Source organism: Lagenorhynchus albirostris, chromosome 1 (assembly GCF_949774975.1).
Source record: "Lagenorhynchus albirostris chromosome 1, mLagAlb1.1, whole genome shotgun sequence".
NCBI classification, from domain to species: Eukaryota; Metazoa; Chordata; class Mammalia; order Artiodactyla; family Delphinidae; genus Lagenorhynchus; species Lagenorhynchus albirostris.
The window spans coordinates 184665872-184682768 of record NC_083095.1 but is presented as its reverse complement, the minus strand read 5'-3'; the positions used below and the strand labels follow the sequence as shown (position 1 = coordinate 184682768).

At 40.3% G+C, this 16897-nt stretch overlaps 1 protein-coding gene across 1 annotated transcript in view; it reads left to right on the top strand.

Annotated features, from left to right (window-relative positions):
• Positions 1 to 285: 285 nt before the first annotated feature.
• The window catches only part of FRMD4A (FERM domain containing 4A), a 378187-nt gene continuing 361575 nt past the window's right edge, over positions 286 to 16897 (top strand). Inside the window, exon 1 of the mRNA XM_060162173.1 lies at positions 286 to 366. Within this exon, the coding sequence (XP_060018156.1) occupies positions 301 to 366 (66 nt within the window). The 5' untranslated portion in view covers positions 286 to 300. The remainder of the gene's footprint in view (positions 367 to 16897) is intronic.

Genomic DNA, 16897 nt, shown 5'->3' with positions numbered 1-16897 from the left:
AAGTTACCAAGAGCCAGGCAGTAGCTGGATTCTTCACCTGGTGACATCACTTTGTGCCCAGTCTGGTCCCACAGCATCCTTAATACAGCTTCTTCTTTTTTTTTTTTTCAATCCTTTAATATTTCTGGCTACGAAGCTCCAGCCGGACAGTCTGCAATGCTCTGTTCTCTTTTGCGGGTTTCCGCCTCCCATTAGCAGCGATTCTGCCTTGTGACTAAATTTGTCTCCGCGTGTTCTGAGCGGAAGAGTTTGCAAGTTTGGGCCGTCAGTGGGGCCTCCTCGCCCGTCGGATTATTCGTTATGACTTTAGCTGCCAAACTGGAGGACTTTGAGGTGACGCTGGAACACCTGCTCATGGATGTGTTTGTAAGTAAAGGCAGACCCTCTTCTGCCACCCTCAGAGTCTTCCTGTCCCCATCACTGAGTCTGATTCTCTTCCACAATCATCCAATGCTCACCATGCTGTTAATTTCTTCCTCGTGGGCCTTTGGGGGGAGAAAACCGTAAGTGCCTGAGCTGTGCGGATTGGTCTATACAGATTACATAGCAGAGAGGCAGCTTTTTAAACCAAGTAACATGCAGAAGTCGAATGAATGGGGTGAAGAAATAGAAAACATTTGCTAGAAGAGACCAAAGCAGTTTCAGAAGGCATTGCCTAGGAGAATCAGACTCATTTGTAAAGTGAAGTCATCGCTCCTGAAAAACGGGAGAGGGTATACTGAAAAGTCTGTGCTTTTCCAATGGAGAAGGCGGAAGACAGGGTAGAGTGAGAACTCCCCTCTCCACCGCCTGGATCCCTGCCTCTTCCGTAGGTGTTAGGTTACCAAGACTTCCTCAGGAGTTGATTTTATGGGGTGAGGCTGTTCCAGTGACTCTCTTTTAAAGAAAAGGCAGCTGACAAGGACACTTCTGTGCCTGTGATGAGCTCAGAAACACAACCTTTGAAAACCCCTGGCGTTCATAGCAACCCAAACAGCACTGCTACCTCCGCGCCGACCACGATCTTTCTCAGTCTTCTCTGGAGGTTTTCTGTCTGTGATAGGTCTGTCTGTTTTGTGTTCTTGGCGGGAGCTTAGGGAACTCCAGACTGTGTGAAACATGCAGGTGGTAACCCAGCTGGGAGGTGTTCTCCTTCCAAGAACAACACCGGCTCTGCCCTGGGAAAGGCAGCTGGGGTAACACTTTGAGGACAGGCTAGTCTGCCTGTTGAATCTGGAAAAGGCTTTTAGAGGGTTGGCTCTCGCTATACTATGCATCACTGAGGCCCTTTCAGGAACCTTTCGGGGAATGGTGTGTTTTGGCAGACGTGAAAGTCTGGGTTTTTTTTCTTTATTAATTTATAATTTGTCTTCAAATTGAGGCAACATGATGCTGGCAGGATTCCCAGAGGGAATCAGCCTTTCCAGGGCTGGGTACCAGGATCTCAGTGACTCGCGGCCGTTCTGACTGTAGGCTTGGGAAGTTATGCCTTAAGAAAGAAAGCTGTCAAGAATGGAGAGGGTCCTTCTGGGTTTCCAGCGATGGGAGATCCACGGCCGGCATCCTTCCTTTACCTGAAGTATAAATAGAGACTGAACAGCAGAATGGGGAGTTTCTTTGATAGCTGAGAGCCTCTGCCTGCCGTGGTAGGGGCTGGTGGTGGGTGGCAGTGGCTCTGGGGTCTCGTGGTGGGGGGTGTCTGTGGCATACCAAAGGGTTGGGGTGAGTTTGGTTTGGAGGGGAGGAAATTAATCCAGAAGCTGTTTTATTTAAATACCACAAAGTCATTAATGCATTGCCCTTCTCTCCTTAACTGCCCCCATCCCTGTGCTCTTTCCCCAATACTTCCAGCTCCATAATCTTGTTTGGAGGCTGCTGGAGGGGACTGCAGTCATACACTCCATCCTTTTCGGTAAACACAACCCATAATTTCACGGCACCGGTTTAGGTCCTTACTACCTCTCACTTGGACTAACCATCTAATATTCCCCTGCGTCCAGCAAATCTCCTCCAATTCATCCTACCATTATCATCTCCAGATCAACCTCCCCACACTATTTTTTTAATTTATACAAAATACTTTTAGACTAGGTGTTAGATTCACAGCAAAATGGAGCAGAAAGTATGAAGATTTCCCATATCCCCCCGTCCCCGCACACTCACTGTGGATATCCCTTACAAGAGTGGTACATTTGTTACAACTGATGGACGTACACTGACACATCATTATCACAAAAAGTCAGTATTTTACATTAGGGTTCATTCTTGGTGTTGTTTGGACAAATGTATAATTACATGTATCCACCACCGCTGTCTCACACAAGATAGTTTCACTGCCCTAAAAATCCTCTGTGCTCCATCTGTTATCCATCACTCTCCCCTAACGCCTGGCAACCACTAATCTTTTTACTGACTCCATAGTTTTCCCTTTGCCAGAGTGTCATATAGTTGGAATCATACAGTATGTATCCTTTTCAGGTTGGCATCTTTCACTTAGCAATATGATTTTAAGTTTCCTCCATTTCTTTTCACGGCTTGATAGCTCATTTCTTTTCAGTGCTGAATAATATTCCATTGTATGGATGTACCGCAGTTTATTTATTCATTCACCTACTGAAAAACAACTTGTTTGCTTCCAAGTTTTGGCAATTATGAATAAACTTCTGTAAAAATCCATCTGCAGGCTTTTGTGTGGACATAAGTTTCAATACATTTGAGGAAATACCAAGGAGGTTGACTGCTGGATTGTATGATAAGAGTATATTTAGTTTTGCAAGACACGGCCAAATTACCTTCCAAAATTGTTGCGCCATTTTGCATTCCCATTGAATGAGAGCTCCTGTTACCTCACATCCTCACCAACATTGGGTGCTATCAATGTTTTGGATTTTGGCCATTCTAATAGGTATGTAGTGGTATCTCATCATTGTCTTAATTTGCATTTCTTTAAAGATATATGATTTTGAACATCTTTTCATGTGCTCACTTGCCATCTGCATATCTTCTTTTTTTAACATCTTTATTGAGTATAATTGCTTTACAATGTTGTGTTAGTTTCTGCTGTATAACAAAGTGAATCAGCTATATGTATACATCTGTCCCCATATCCCCTCCCTCTTCTGTCTCTCTCCAACCCTCCCTATCCCACCCCTCTAGGTGGTCACAAATCACTTAGTTGATCTCTCTGTGCTATGCAGCTTCTTCCCACTAGCTATCTATTTTACATTTGGTAGTGTATATATGTCAATGCTACTCTCTCACTTCGTCCCAGCTTACCCTTCCCCGCCCCTGTGTCCTCAAGTCCATTCTGTATGTCTGTATCTTTATTCTGTCCTGCCCATAGGTTCATCAGAACCATTTTTTTTTTTAGATTCCATATATATGTGTTAGCATACAATATTTGTTTTTCTCTATCTGACTTACTTCACTCTGTATGACAGACTCTAGGTCCATACACCTCACTACAAATAACTCAATTTCATTTCTTTTTATGGCCGAGTAATATTCCATTGTATATATATGCCCTATCTTCTTTATCCATTCATCTGTCGATGGACACTTAGGTTGCTTCCATGTCCTGGCTATTGTAAATAGTGCTGCAGTGAACATTGTGGTACATGACTCTTTTTGAGTTATGGTTTTCTCAGGGTTTATGCCCAGTAGCGGGATGGCTGGGTCATATGGTAGTTCCATTTTTAGTTTTTTAGGGAACCTCCATACTGTTCTCCATAGTGGCTGTATCAATTTACATTCCCACCAACAGTGTAAGAGGGTTCCCTTTTCTCCACACCCTCTCCAGCATTATTGTTTGTAGATTTTTTTAATGACGGCCATTCTGACTGGTGTGAGGTGATACCTCATTGTAGTTTTGATTTGCATTTCTCTAATGATTAGTGGTGTTGAGCATCCTTTCATGGGCTTGTTGGCAATCTGTGTATCTTCTTTGGAGAAATGTCTGTTTAGGTCTTCTGCCCATTTTTGGATTAGGTTGTTTGCTTTTTTGATATTGAGCTGCATGAGCTGCTTGTATAATTTGGAGATTAATCCTTTGTCAGTTGCTTCATTTGCAAATACTTTGTCCCATTCTGAGGGTTGTCTTTTCATCTTGTTTATGGTTTCCTTTGCTGTGCAAAAGCTTTGAAGTTTCATTAGGTCCCATTTGTTTATTTTTGTATTTATTTCCATTTCTCTAGGAGGTGGGTCAAAAAGGACCTTGCTGTGATGTATGTCATAGAGTGTCCTGCCTATGTTTTCCTCTAAGAGTTTGATAGTGTCTGGCCTTGCATATAGGTCTCTAATCTATTTTGAGTTTATTTTTGTGTATGGTGTTAGGAAGTGTTCTGATTTCATTCTTTTACATGTAGCTGTCCAGTTTTCCCAGCACCACTTATTGAAGAGGCTGTCTTTTCTCCATTGTATATTCTTGCCTCCTTCATCAAAGATAAGGTGACCATAGTTGGGTGGGTTTATCTCTGGGCTTTCTATCCTGTTCCATTGATCTATATTTCTGTTTTTGTGCCAGTACCATACTGTCTTGATTACTGTAGCTTTGTGTATAGTCTGAAGTCAGGGAGCCTGATTCCTCCAGCTCCGTTTTTTTTTCCTCAAGATTACTTTGGGTCTTTGGGGTCTTTTGTGTTTCCATACAAATTGTGAAATTTTTTGTTCTATTTCTGTGAAAAATACCATTGGTAGTTTGATAGGGATTGCATTGAATCTGTAGATTACTTTGGGTAGTATAGTCATTTTCACAGTGTTGATTCTTCCAATCCAAGCACATAGCATATCTCTCCCTCTGTTCGTATCATCTTTAATTTCTTTCATCAGTGTCTTCTAGTTTTCCTCATACAGGACTTTTGTCTCCTTAGGTAGGTTTATTCTTAGGTATTTTATTCTTTTTGTTGCAGTGGTAAATGGGAGTGTTTCCTTAATTTCCCTTTCAGATTTTTTGTCGTTAGTGTATGGGAATGCAAGAGATTTCTGTGCGTTAATTTTGTATCCTGCTATTTTACCAGATTCATTGATTAGCTCTAGTAGTTTTCTGGTAGCACCTTTAGGATTCTCTATATATAGCATCATGTCATCTGCAAACAGTGTCAGTTTTACTTCTTCTTTTCCAAATTGGATTCCTTTTATTTCTTTTTCTTCTCTGATTGCCATGGCTAAAACTTCAAAAACTACGTTGAATAATACTGGTGAGAGTGGGCAACCTTGTCTTGTTCCTGATCTTAGTGGAAATGGTTTCAGTTTTTCACCGTTGAGGACGATGTTGGCTGTGGGTTTGTCATATATGGCCTTTATTCTGTTGAGGTAAGTTTCCTCTATTCCTACTCTCTGGAGAGTTTTTATCATAAATGGGTGCTGAATTTTGTCAATAGCTTTTTATGCATCTATTGAGATTATCATATGGTTTTTCTCCTTCAGTTTGTTAATATGGTGTATCACATTGATTGATTTGCATATATATATATATTTTTTTTTGCTTTTTATTTCTAGCATTTTCATTTTATTCTCATAGTTTCCAGTTCTCTCCCAAAATTATCCATCTGACTGTGCATTTTCCTCCAAAATCTTTAACATTTATGTTATTGTAAATATTCTGTCTGATAGCTCCAACATCTTTGTCATATCTGAGTCTATTTTTCTTGCCCTCTTTGCCTCTTGACATGGTGTCTTTTTTCCTTGCATCTCCATGTGCCTTATATGTATATTTTTTCATGTTAACATCTTTATTGGAGTATAATTGCTTTACAATGGTATGTTAGTTTCAGCTTCACAACAAAATGAATCAGTTATATATATACATATGTTCCCATATCTCTTCCCGCTTGCGTCTCCCTCCCTCTCACCCTCCCTATCCCACCCCTCCAGGCGGTCACAAAGCACCGAGCTGATCTCCCTGTGCTATGCGGCTGCTTCCCACTAGCTATCTACTTTACGTTTGGTAGTGTATATATGTCCATGCCTCTCTCTCGCTTTGTCACAGTTTACCCTTCCCTCTCCCCATATCCTCAAGTCCATTCTCTAGTAAGTCTGTGTCTTTATTCCTGTTTCACCCCTAGGTTCTTCATGACATTTTTTTTTCTTAAATTCCATATATATGTGTTAGCATACAGTATTTGTCTCTCTCTTTCTGACTTACTTCACTCTGTATGACAGACTCTAGGTCTATCCACCTCATTACAAATAGCTCAATTTCGTTTCTTTTTATGGCTGAGTAATATTCCATTGTATACATGTGCCACATCTTCTTTATCCATTCATCCGATGATGGACACTTAGGTTGTTTCCATCTCCAGGCTACTGTAAATACAGCTGCAATGAACATTTTGGTACATGACTCTTTTTGAATTATGGTTTTCTCAGAGTATATGCCCAGTAGTGGGATTGCTGGGTCATATGGTAGTTCTATTTGTAGTTTTTTAAGGAACCTCCATACTGTTCTCCACAGTGGCTGTATCAATTTACATTCCCACCAACAGTGTACGAGGGTTCCCTTTTCTCCACACCCTTTCCAGCATTTATTGTTTCTAGATTTTTTGATGATGTCCACTCTGACTGGTGTGAGGTGATACCTCATTGTAGTTTTGATTTGCATTTCTCTAATGATTAGTGATGTTGAGCATTCTTTCATGTGTTTGTTGGCAGTCTGTATATCTTCTTTGGAGAAATGTCTGTTTAGGTCTTCTGCCCATTTTTGGATTGGGTTGTTTGTTTTTTTGTTATTAAGCTGCATGAGCTGCTCATAAATTTTGGAGATTAATCCTTTGTCAGTTGCTTCATTTGCAAATATTTTCTCCCATTCTGAGGGTTGTCTTTTCATCTCGTTTATGGTTTCCTTTGCTGCGCAAAAAGCTTTTAAGTTTCATTAGGTCCCATTTTTTTGTTTTTATTTCCATTTCTCTAGGAGGTGGGTCAAAAAGGACCTTGCTGTGATTTATGTCATAGAGTGTCCTGCCTGTGTTTTCCTCTATGAGTTTGATAGTTTCTGGCCTTACATTTAGGTCTTTAATCCATTTTGAGCTTATTTTTGTGTATGGTGTTAGGGAGTGATCTAATCTCATACTTTTACATGTAGCTGTCCAGTTTTCCCAGCACCACTTATTGAAGAGGCTGTCCTTTCTCCACTGTACATTCCTGCCTCCTTTATCAAAGATAAGGTGACCATATGTGTGTGGGTTTATCTCGGGGCTTTCTATCCTGTTCCATTGATCTATATTTCTGTTTTTGTGCCAGTACCATACTTTCTTGATTACTGTAGCTTTGTAGTATAGTCTGAAGTCAGGAAGCCTGATTCCTCCAGCTCCGTTTTTCGTTCTCAAGATTGCTTTGGCTCTTCGGGGTCTTTTGTGTTTCCATATAAATTGTGAAATTTTTTGTTCTAGTTCTGTGAAAAATGCCAGTGGTAGTTTGATAGGGATTGCATTGAATCTGTAGATTGCTTTGGGTAGTATAGTCATTTTCACAATGTTGATTGTTCCAATCCAAGAGCATGGTATATCTCTCCATCTATTTGTATCACCTTTAATTTCTTTCATCAGTGTCTTATAATTTTCTGCATACAGATCTTTTGTCTCCTTAAGTAGGTTTATTCCTAGATATTTTATTCTTTTTGTTGCAGTGGTAAATGGGAGTGTTTCCTTGATTTCACTTTCAGATTTTTCATCCTTAGTGTATAGGAATGCCAGAGATTTCTGTGCATTAATTTTGTATCCTGCTACTTTACCAAATTCATTGATGACCTCTAGTAGTTTTCTGGTAGCATCTTTAGGATTCTCTATGTATAGTATCATGTCATCTGCAAATAGTGACAGCTTTACTTCTTCTTTTCCCATTTGGATTCCTTTTATTTCCTTTTCTTCTCTGATTGCTGTGGCTAAAACTTCCAAAACTATGTTGAATAAGAGTGGTGAGAGTGGGTAACCTTGTCTTGTTCCTGATCTTAGTGGCAATGCTTTCAGTCTTTCACCATTGAGGACGATGTTGGCTGTGGGTTTGTCATATATGGCCTTTATTATGTTGAGGAAAGTTCCCTCTATGCCTACTTTCTGGAGGGTTTTTATCATAAATGGGTGCTGAATTTTGTCAAAAGCTTTCTCTGCATCTATTGAGATGATCATATGGTTTTTCTCCTTCAATTTGTTAATATGGTGTATCACGTTGATTGATTTGCATATATTGGAGAATCCTTGCATTCCTGGAATAAACCCCACTTGATCATGATGTATATCCGTTTAATGTGCTGTTGGATTCTGTTTGCTAGTATTTTGTTGAGGATTTTTGCATCTATGTTCATCAGTGATATTGGCCTGTAGTTTTCTTTCTCTGTGACATCCTTGTCTGGTTTTGGTATCAGGGTGATGGTGGCCTCGTAGAATGAGTTGGGGAGTGTTCCTCCCTCTGCTATATTTTGGAAGAGTTTGAGAAGGATAGGTGTTAGCTCTTCTCTAAATGTTTGATGGAATTCGCCTGTGAAGCCATCTGGTCCTGGGCTTTTGTTTGTTGCAAGATTTTTAATCACAGTTTCAATTTCAGTGCTTGTGATTGGTCTGTTCATATTTTCTATTTCTTCCTGATTCAGTCTTGGCAGGTTGTGCCTTTCTAAGAATTTGTCCATTTCTTCCAGGTTGTCCATTTTATTGGCATAGAGTTGCTTGTAGTAATCTCTCATGATCTTTTGTATTTCTGCAGTGTCAGTTGTTACTTCTCCTTTTTCATTTCTAATTCTATTGATTTCAGTCTTCTCCCTTTTTTCTTGCTGAGTCTGGCTAATGGTTTATCAATTTTGTTTACCTTCTCAAAGAACCAGCTTTTAGTTTTATTGATCTTTGCTATTGTTTCCTTCATTTCTTTTTCATTTATTTCTGATCTGATTTTTATGATTTCTTTCCTTCTGCTAACTTTGGGGGTTTTTTGTTCTTCTTTCTCTAATTGCTTTAGGTGCAAGGTTAGGTTGTTTATTCGAGATGTTTCCTGTTTCTTAAGGTAGGATTGTATTGCTATAAACTTCCCTCTTAGAACTGCTTTTGCTGCATCCCATAGATTTTGGGTCGTTGTGTCTCCATTGTCATTTGTTTCTAGGTATTTTTTGATTTCCTCTTTGATTTCTTCAGTGATCACTTCGTTATTAAGGAGTGTATTGTTTAGCCTCCATGTGTTTGTATTTTTTACAGATCTTTTCCTGTAATTGATATCTAGTCTCATAGCTTTGTGGTCGGAAAAGATACTTGATACAATTTCAATTTTCTTAAATTTACCAAGGCTTGATTTGTGACCCAAGATATGATCTATCCTGGAGGATGTTCCATGAGCACTTGAGAAGAATGTGTATTCTGTTGTTTTGGATAGAATGTCCTATAAATATCAATTAAGTCCATCTTGTTTAATGTGTCATTTAAAGCTTGTGTTTCCTTATTTCTTTTCATTTTGGATGATCTGTCCATTGGTGAAATTGGGGTGTTAAAGTCCCCCACTATTATTGTGTTACTGTCGATTTCCCCTTTAACCACTGTTAGCATTTGACTTATATATTGAGGTGCTCCTATGTTGGGTGTATAAATATTTACAATTGTTATATCCTCTTCTTGGATTGATCCCTTGATCATTATGTACTATCCTTCTTTGTCTCTTATGATAGTCTTTATTTCAGACTCTATTTTGCACAGGGAGATCAACTTGGTGCTTTGTGACCAGCTTGAAGGGTGAGATATGGAGGGTGGGAGGGAGGGAGACAGAAGAGGGAAGAGATATGGGGATATATGTATATGTATAACTGATTCACTTTGTTATAAAGCAGAAACTAACACACTATTGTAAAGCAATTATGCTCCAATAAAAATGTTAAGAAAAAAACAACAACTCCATTTTATCTGATATGAGTATTGCTACTCCAGCTTTCTTTTGATTTCCATTTGCATGGAATATCTTTTTCCATCCCCTCACTTTCAGTCTGTATGTGTCCCTAGGTCTGAAGTGGGTCTCTTGTAGACAGCATATATATGGGTCTTGTTTTTGTATCCATTCTGTCAGTCTTTGTCTTTTGGTTGGAGCATTTAATCCAGTTACATTTAAAGTAATTATCAATATGTATGTTCTTATTACCATTTTCTTAATTGTTTTGTGTTTGTTTTTGTAGGTCTTTTCCTTCTCTTGTGTTTCCTGCCTAGAGAAGTTCCTTTAGCATTTGTTGTAGAGGTGGTTAGGTGGTGCTGAATTCTCTTAACTTTTGCTTGTCTGTAAAGGTTTTAATTTCTCCATCAAATGTGAATGAGATCCTTACTTGGTAATCTTTGTTGTAGGTTTTTCCCTTTCATCACTTCAGATATGTTCTGCCACTCCATTCTGGTTTGCAGAGTTTCTGCTGAAAGATGAGCTGTTAAATTTATGGGGATTCCCTTGTGTGTTATTTGTTGTTTTTTCCTTGCTGCTTTTAATATGTTTTCTTTGTATTTAATTTTTGATAGTTTGATTAATATGTGGTTTGGCATGTTTCTCCTTGGATTTATCCTGTATTGGACTGTCTGCACTTCCTGGACTTGATTGACTATTTCCTTTCCCATATTAGGGAAGTTTTCCACTATAATCTCTTCAAATATTTTCTCAGACCCTTTCTTTTTCTCTTCTTCTTCTGGGACCCCTATAATTCGAATGTTGGTTCATTTAATGTTGTCCCAGAGGTCTCTGAGACTGTCCTCAATTCTTTTCCTTCTTTTCTCTTTATTCTGCTGTGTGGTAGTTATTTCCACTCACTTATCTGTTCTTCTGCCTCAGTTATTCTGCTATTGATTCCTTCTAGAGAATTTTTAATTTCATCTATTATATTGTTCATCATTGTTTGTTTGCTCTTTAGTTCTTCTAGGTCCTTGTTAAACATTTCTTGTATTTTCTCCATTCTATTTCCAAGGTTTTGGATCATCTTTACCATCATTCCTCTGAATCCTTTTTCAAGTAGACTGCCTATTTCCTCTTCATTTGTTTGGCCTGGCGGGTTTTTACTTTGCTCCTTCATCTGCTATGTGTTTCTCTGTCTTCTAATTTTGCTTAACTTACCGCATCTGGGGTCTCCTTTTTGCAGACTCCAGATTCATAGTTCCCATTGTTTTTTGGTGTCTGCCCCCAGTGGGTAAGGTTGGTTCAGTGGGTTGTGTAGGCTTCCTGGTGGAAGGGACTGGTGTCGGTGTTCTGGTGGATGAGGCTGGATCTTGTCTTTCTGGTGGGCAGGGTTGCATCTGGTGGTGTGTTTTGGGGTGTCTGTGACTTTATTATGATTTTAGGCAGCCTCTCTGCTAATAGGTGGGGCTGTGTTCCTGTCTTGCTAGTTGTTTGGCATGGGGCGTCCAGCCCTGGAGCTTGCTGGCTGTTGGGTGGAGCTGAGTCTCAGCACTGAGACGGAGGTCTCTGGGAGAGCTCTTGCTGTTCGATATTATGTGGGGTCAGGAGGTTTGTGGTAGCCCGATGTCCTGAACTCAGCTCTCCCACCTCAGAGGCTCAGGCCTGACACCAGGCCGGAGCACCAAGCCCCTGTCAGCCACACAGCCAGGTACGTGGGGATTTTCTTGCCTTTTGGGAAGTCTGAGGTCTTCTGCCAGCGTTCAGTAGATGTTCTGTAGGAGTAGTTCTACATGTAGATGTATTTTTGACGTATTTGTGGGGAGGAAGGTGATCTCCACGTCTTACTCCTCCTCCATCTTGAAGGTCCCCTGCAATAGGAGACTCCACTGGAGACACCAACCTCCATCCGCGAGAGCTAGAGGTGCAGAGGCGTTGTTTTCAGAGGGTTTGCAGCTTGCTTTTTTTTTTTCTTTTCCCTCGTGCTTCGTCTAGTTTCACTTGTTCACAGGGTGCTTCACGCAGAGGCCTCACACGTGGCACGTCAGATCAGAGTGCCTGGTGAGAAATGGCTGTGCTGACACTTCTGTATATCTTCTTTGGTGAGGTGTCTGCTCAGGTCCTTTGCCCATCATTCTTTTATATATAAATTTATTTATTTATTTATTCATGTATTTATTTTTGGCTGCGTTGGGTCTTCGTTGCTGCGCACAGGCTTTCTCTAGTTGTGGTGAGTGGGGTCTGCTCTTCGTTGCAGTGCAAGGGCTTCTCACTGCGGTGGCTTCTCTTGTTGCGGAGCACGGGCTCTAGGTGCACGGGCTTCAGTAGTTATGGCACGCGGGCTCAGTAGTTGTGGCTCACAGACTCTAGAGCACAGGCTCGGTAGTTGTGGTGCATGGGCTTAGCTGCTTCAAGACATGTTGGATTCTCTCGGACCAGGGCTCAAACCCATGTTCCCTGCACTGGCAGACGGATTCTTAACCACTGCGCCACCGGGGAAGTCCCCTTTGTCCATCTTAAATCTGGCTGTTTGTTTTCTTATTGTTGAGTTTTAAGAGTTCTTTGTATATTTTGATACCAGTCATTTGTCAGATATGTCTTTTACAAATATTTTTTCCCAGTCTATGAAGTTTCTTCTCATTCTCTTAATATTATGTTTTGCAAAGCAGAAGTTTTTCACTTTAATGAAGTCCAGCTTATCAACTCTCTCTTTCATGGATCTTACCTTGGTGTTATATCTAAAAAGGTATTACCATATCCAGGGTCACCTAGGTTTTCTCCTATATTATCTTCTTGGAGTTTTATAGTTTCATGTTTTACATCTAAGTCCGTAATCCATCTTGAGTTAGTTTTTGTGAAGAGTATAAAGTCTGTGCCTAGATTCATTTTCTTGCATGTGGATATCCAGTTGTTCCATCGCCGCTTGTTGAAAAGATTGCCTTTGCTCCATTCTATTACCTTTGCTCCTTTACCAAAGAACAGTTGGCTTTATTTATGTAGGTCTATTTCTGGGCTGTCTATTCTGTTACATTGTTCTATTTATCTATTCTTGTACCAATGCCATACTGCCCTAATTAGTGTAATTTTCTAGTAAGTCTTGAAGTTAGGTAGTGTCAGCTCTCTGACTCTGTTTTTTTTCCACCAACTAATCTGGGTCTTTTGCCTCTCCATATAAATTTCACAATCAGTTTGTTGATATCCATAAAATAACTTGCTGGGATTTTGATTGAGATTATATTAAACATATAGATCAAGTTGCGAAGAACTGACATTTTGACAATATTGAGCCTTCCTATCCATGAACATGGAATATTTCTCCATTTATTTATTTCTTCTTTGCTACCTCTCATGAGAGTTTTCTCATTTCACTCATATAGATCTTGTACATATTTTGTTACAATTATACCTAAATTTTTCATCTTGGGGGGTGCTAATGTAAATGGTAATGTATTTTTAATTTTAAATTCCACTTTTCCATTGCTGGTATATAGGAAAGCAATTGACTTTTGTATATTAACTTTGTATCTTTTAACCTTCCTATAATCACTTATTAGTTCCAGGAGTATTTTTGTCTGTTCTTTCAGATGTTCTACATGGACAATCATGTCATTTGTGAACAAAGATAGATTTATTTCTTCTTTCCAAATCTATATAACTTTTACTTCTTTTTCTTGTCTTACTGTATTAGCCAGGACTTTTTCAGTAAGATGTTGAAAGGAATGATGAGAAGGACAACCTTGGCTTGTTCCTGGTCTTACTGGGAAAACTTCAAGTTTCTCACAAGTATGATGTTAGTTGTAGGTTTTTGAGGGTATTCTTTATCAAGTTAAGGAAGTTTACCTCTAGTCCTAGTTCACTGACAGTTTTTATCATGAATGGGTGTTGGATTTTGTCAAAATCCTTCTCTGCATATACTGATATGATCATGTGATTTTTCTTCTCTAGCTTTTTGATATGATGAAATACATTAGTTAATTTTTGAATGTTGAAACAGCCTTGTATACCTGGGATAAATGCCACTTGGGCATGGTATATAATTCTTTTTATACCTGTTGTATTCAATTTGGTAATACTTTGTTGAGTATTTTTATATTTATGTTCATGAGAGATATCAGTCTGTAGTTTTCTTTTCTAGCAATATCTTTGTCTGGTTTTGCTATTAGAGCAATGATGGTTTCATAGAATGATTTAGGAAGTCTTCTCTCTGCTTCCATCTTCTGGAAAAGATTGTAGAAAATTGGTGTACTTTCTTCTATAAATGTTTGGTAGAATTCACCAGTGAATCCATCTACCCTCTGGCTTCTCTCAAGTTTTTTTCTTTATCATACATGCACCCCTATGTTCATACCAGCACTATTTACAATAGCCAAGACATGGAAGCAACCTAAATGTCCATTAACAGACGAATGGATAAAGAAGATGTGGTACATATATACAGTGGAATACTACTCAGCCATAAAAAAGAATGAAATTATGCCATTTGTAGCAACATGGATGGACCTAGAGATTATCATAGGTGAAGTAAACCAGAAAGAGAAAAACAAATATCATATGATATCACTTATATGTGGAATCTAAAACATGACACAAATGAACTTATCTATGAAACAGAAACAGACTCAGGAGACATAGAGAACAGATTTGTGGTTGCCAAGGGGGAGGGAGGGTGGGAGAGGGAAGGACTGGGAATTTGGGATTATCAGATGCAAACTATTATATATAGGATGGATAAACAGCAAGGTCCTACTGTAGAGCACAGGGAACTATATTCAATATCCTATAATTAAACCATAATGGAAAAGAATATGAAAAAGAATTTTTTTTTAAAAAAGATATTTATCTTTGATCTTCTGAAGTTTGACTCTGATACGCCTAGGTGTAGTTTGGTTTCTTGTGGGGTGTGTGATTGTGTGTGTGGTTTTGTGGTGGGGGGTTGGTTTGGGGGTTTTTTAGGTAAGGGGGGGATTTATCTGGTTTGGTATTCTCTGAGCTGTCTAGATCTGTGGTTTTGTGACTGACACTGAATTGGGGGAAATTCTCAGTCGTTATTTCTTCACACGTTGCTTCTGGGTTTTTTCCTCTCTTTCTTCTCCTATTCCCATTATGCATATGTTACACATTTTGTAGTTGTCCCACAGTTCTTGGGTATTCTATTCTGTTTTGGGTTTTTTTTTTCCAGTCTTTCTCTCTTTGCTTTTCAGTTTTAGGAGTTTCTGTTGTCATATCCTCAAGCTCAGAGATTCTTTCCTCAGCAGTGTCCAGTCTACTGCTGAAACCATCAAAGGCAATTCTTCATTGCTGTCACAGTGTTTTTGATCCCTAGAGTTTCTTTTTGATTCTTTCTTAGAATTTCCATCTCTCTGTTTTTGTTATCTGTCTGTTCCTTTATATAGTCAGCTTTTTCCATTAAGGCCCTTAGGATAAAAATCACTGTTTTTGTTGTGGTTGTTATTGTTTGTCTGTTTGTTAGTTCCTGGTCTGATTTAATTCCAACATTCCTGCCCTAACTGACTCTGGCTCTGATGCTTGTTCAGTCTCTTCAAACTGTTTCTCGCCTCTGAGGATGCCTTGTAACTCCATGGTGGACATGATGTACTGTGTAAAGAGACCTGTGGGGAATAGGCTTTTAGTGACGTGGTGGTGAGGCCAGCGATGGGGCATCCTACACTCCTACATGAGGTCTCAGTCTTTTAGGAGGCTGTGCCCTTGGACTGTGAACTTTACAGTACTTCTCAGGGATTTTCCCTCCTTTAGGTGAGACAGGATGGGTGGAGAAGGAAACTGGAGTTGGCATTTCCCTTCCCCCAAGTAGGTTACACTCTGATACAACCTCAACTGTTTAGGCTCTGGTGAAATATTTTCTTCTTCTTAAGAACAGAATGCTCTGATGTGTCCCCACATACACATCCCTAAAGAATACTGAGAATGAGTTTCAACATCACACGGACTTGAGGTCTCAACCCCAGGTTGGCAGGCATTTAATCTTTCTGAGCTCTGATTTCCTTGTCAATAAAGTGCAGGTAATACTACCCAGGTTACAGGATCACAGTGAAGTTTAGAGAGTTCATTTAGAGCAAGTGCCCAGGGCCATGCCTGATGCAGAGGAGGCACTGGGCAAGTGAGTCTTCCTCTTCCCTATGGCTTCCCCTGGAAAAGGCATTGATTGGCTTTAAGTCCCTAACCATAACAAGTAATTTCCCATTTCTTTGCCCTTAAAGCTCTCTCTCACTCTCACCACCTAACCTTCCCCTTTGAATGATCAGGGATTTGGGTTCTGTCAAGGCACAGCACTGGCTCCCTGCCTCAACCAGATCTGCCTGTGGCCGTTTCTCCCGCCTGCTTCCAAAGTGGCAGGAGGTACCCAGTCCTGAACTCATGCAGCAGCCGGCAGGGGCACTGGGCATGGGCTGCGCTTGGCTTCTGCTCTCCAGCTGGGCTCTTCTGGTGGGGCCATTTAGCAAGGGCACCTGGGTCTCCACCTCCCAGAAGAGAGCCAGGGAGTGTTCGACATCCCACAGGGCTTAGGAGGATAAAAACCCATGTAAGAATGAGGGGACGTGACATCTACAGCCCAGTGTCCCCCCTCTCTGCCTTCCTAGGGACTACAGGCATTCTCACGTGCGTCTGATTGTCTAGAAAGAATATTTGCTTTCAAGTGCCATTAGCCTTGGGTTTCCTCCATAGCTCATTAGACTGTCATCTCACTATCTCAAGAACAGCTGTTTCCATATTGACACTTCCTTTCCAGGATTATGAAGGGCCGCTGGGGGTTTCGTGGGAATGCAAGGCTTCTGCAAGATGAGATAAAAGGAACACATCAGGCCTGGTGTTTTGTAATTAGTCGTCACCAGTCTGGGGCCCTTGTAGCTGAGATGCTGCCGGGTTCACAAGAGAAAATAACACACACACGTGTGTGTACATGTGTTCGTGCACACACACGAACACACACAACACCACACTGAAGTAAAGAGCTCAAAAGGTGACATCGGGACTTCCCTGGCGGTCCAGGGGTTAAGACTCGGCGCTTCCACTGCAGGGGGCACCGTTTTGATCCCTGGTCAGGGAACTAAGATTCCACATGCCACGTGGC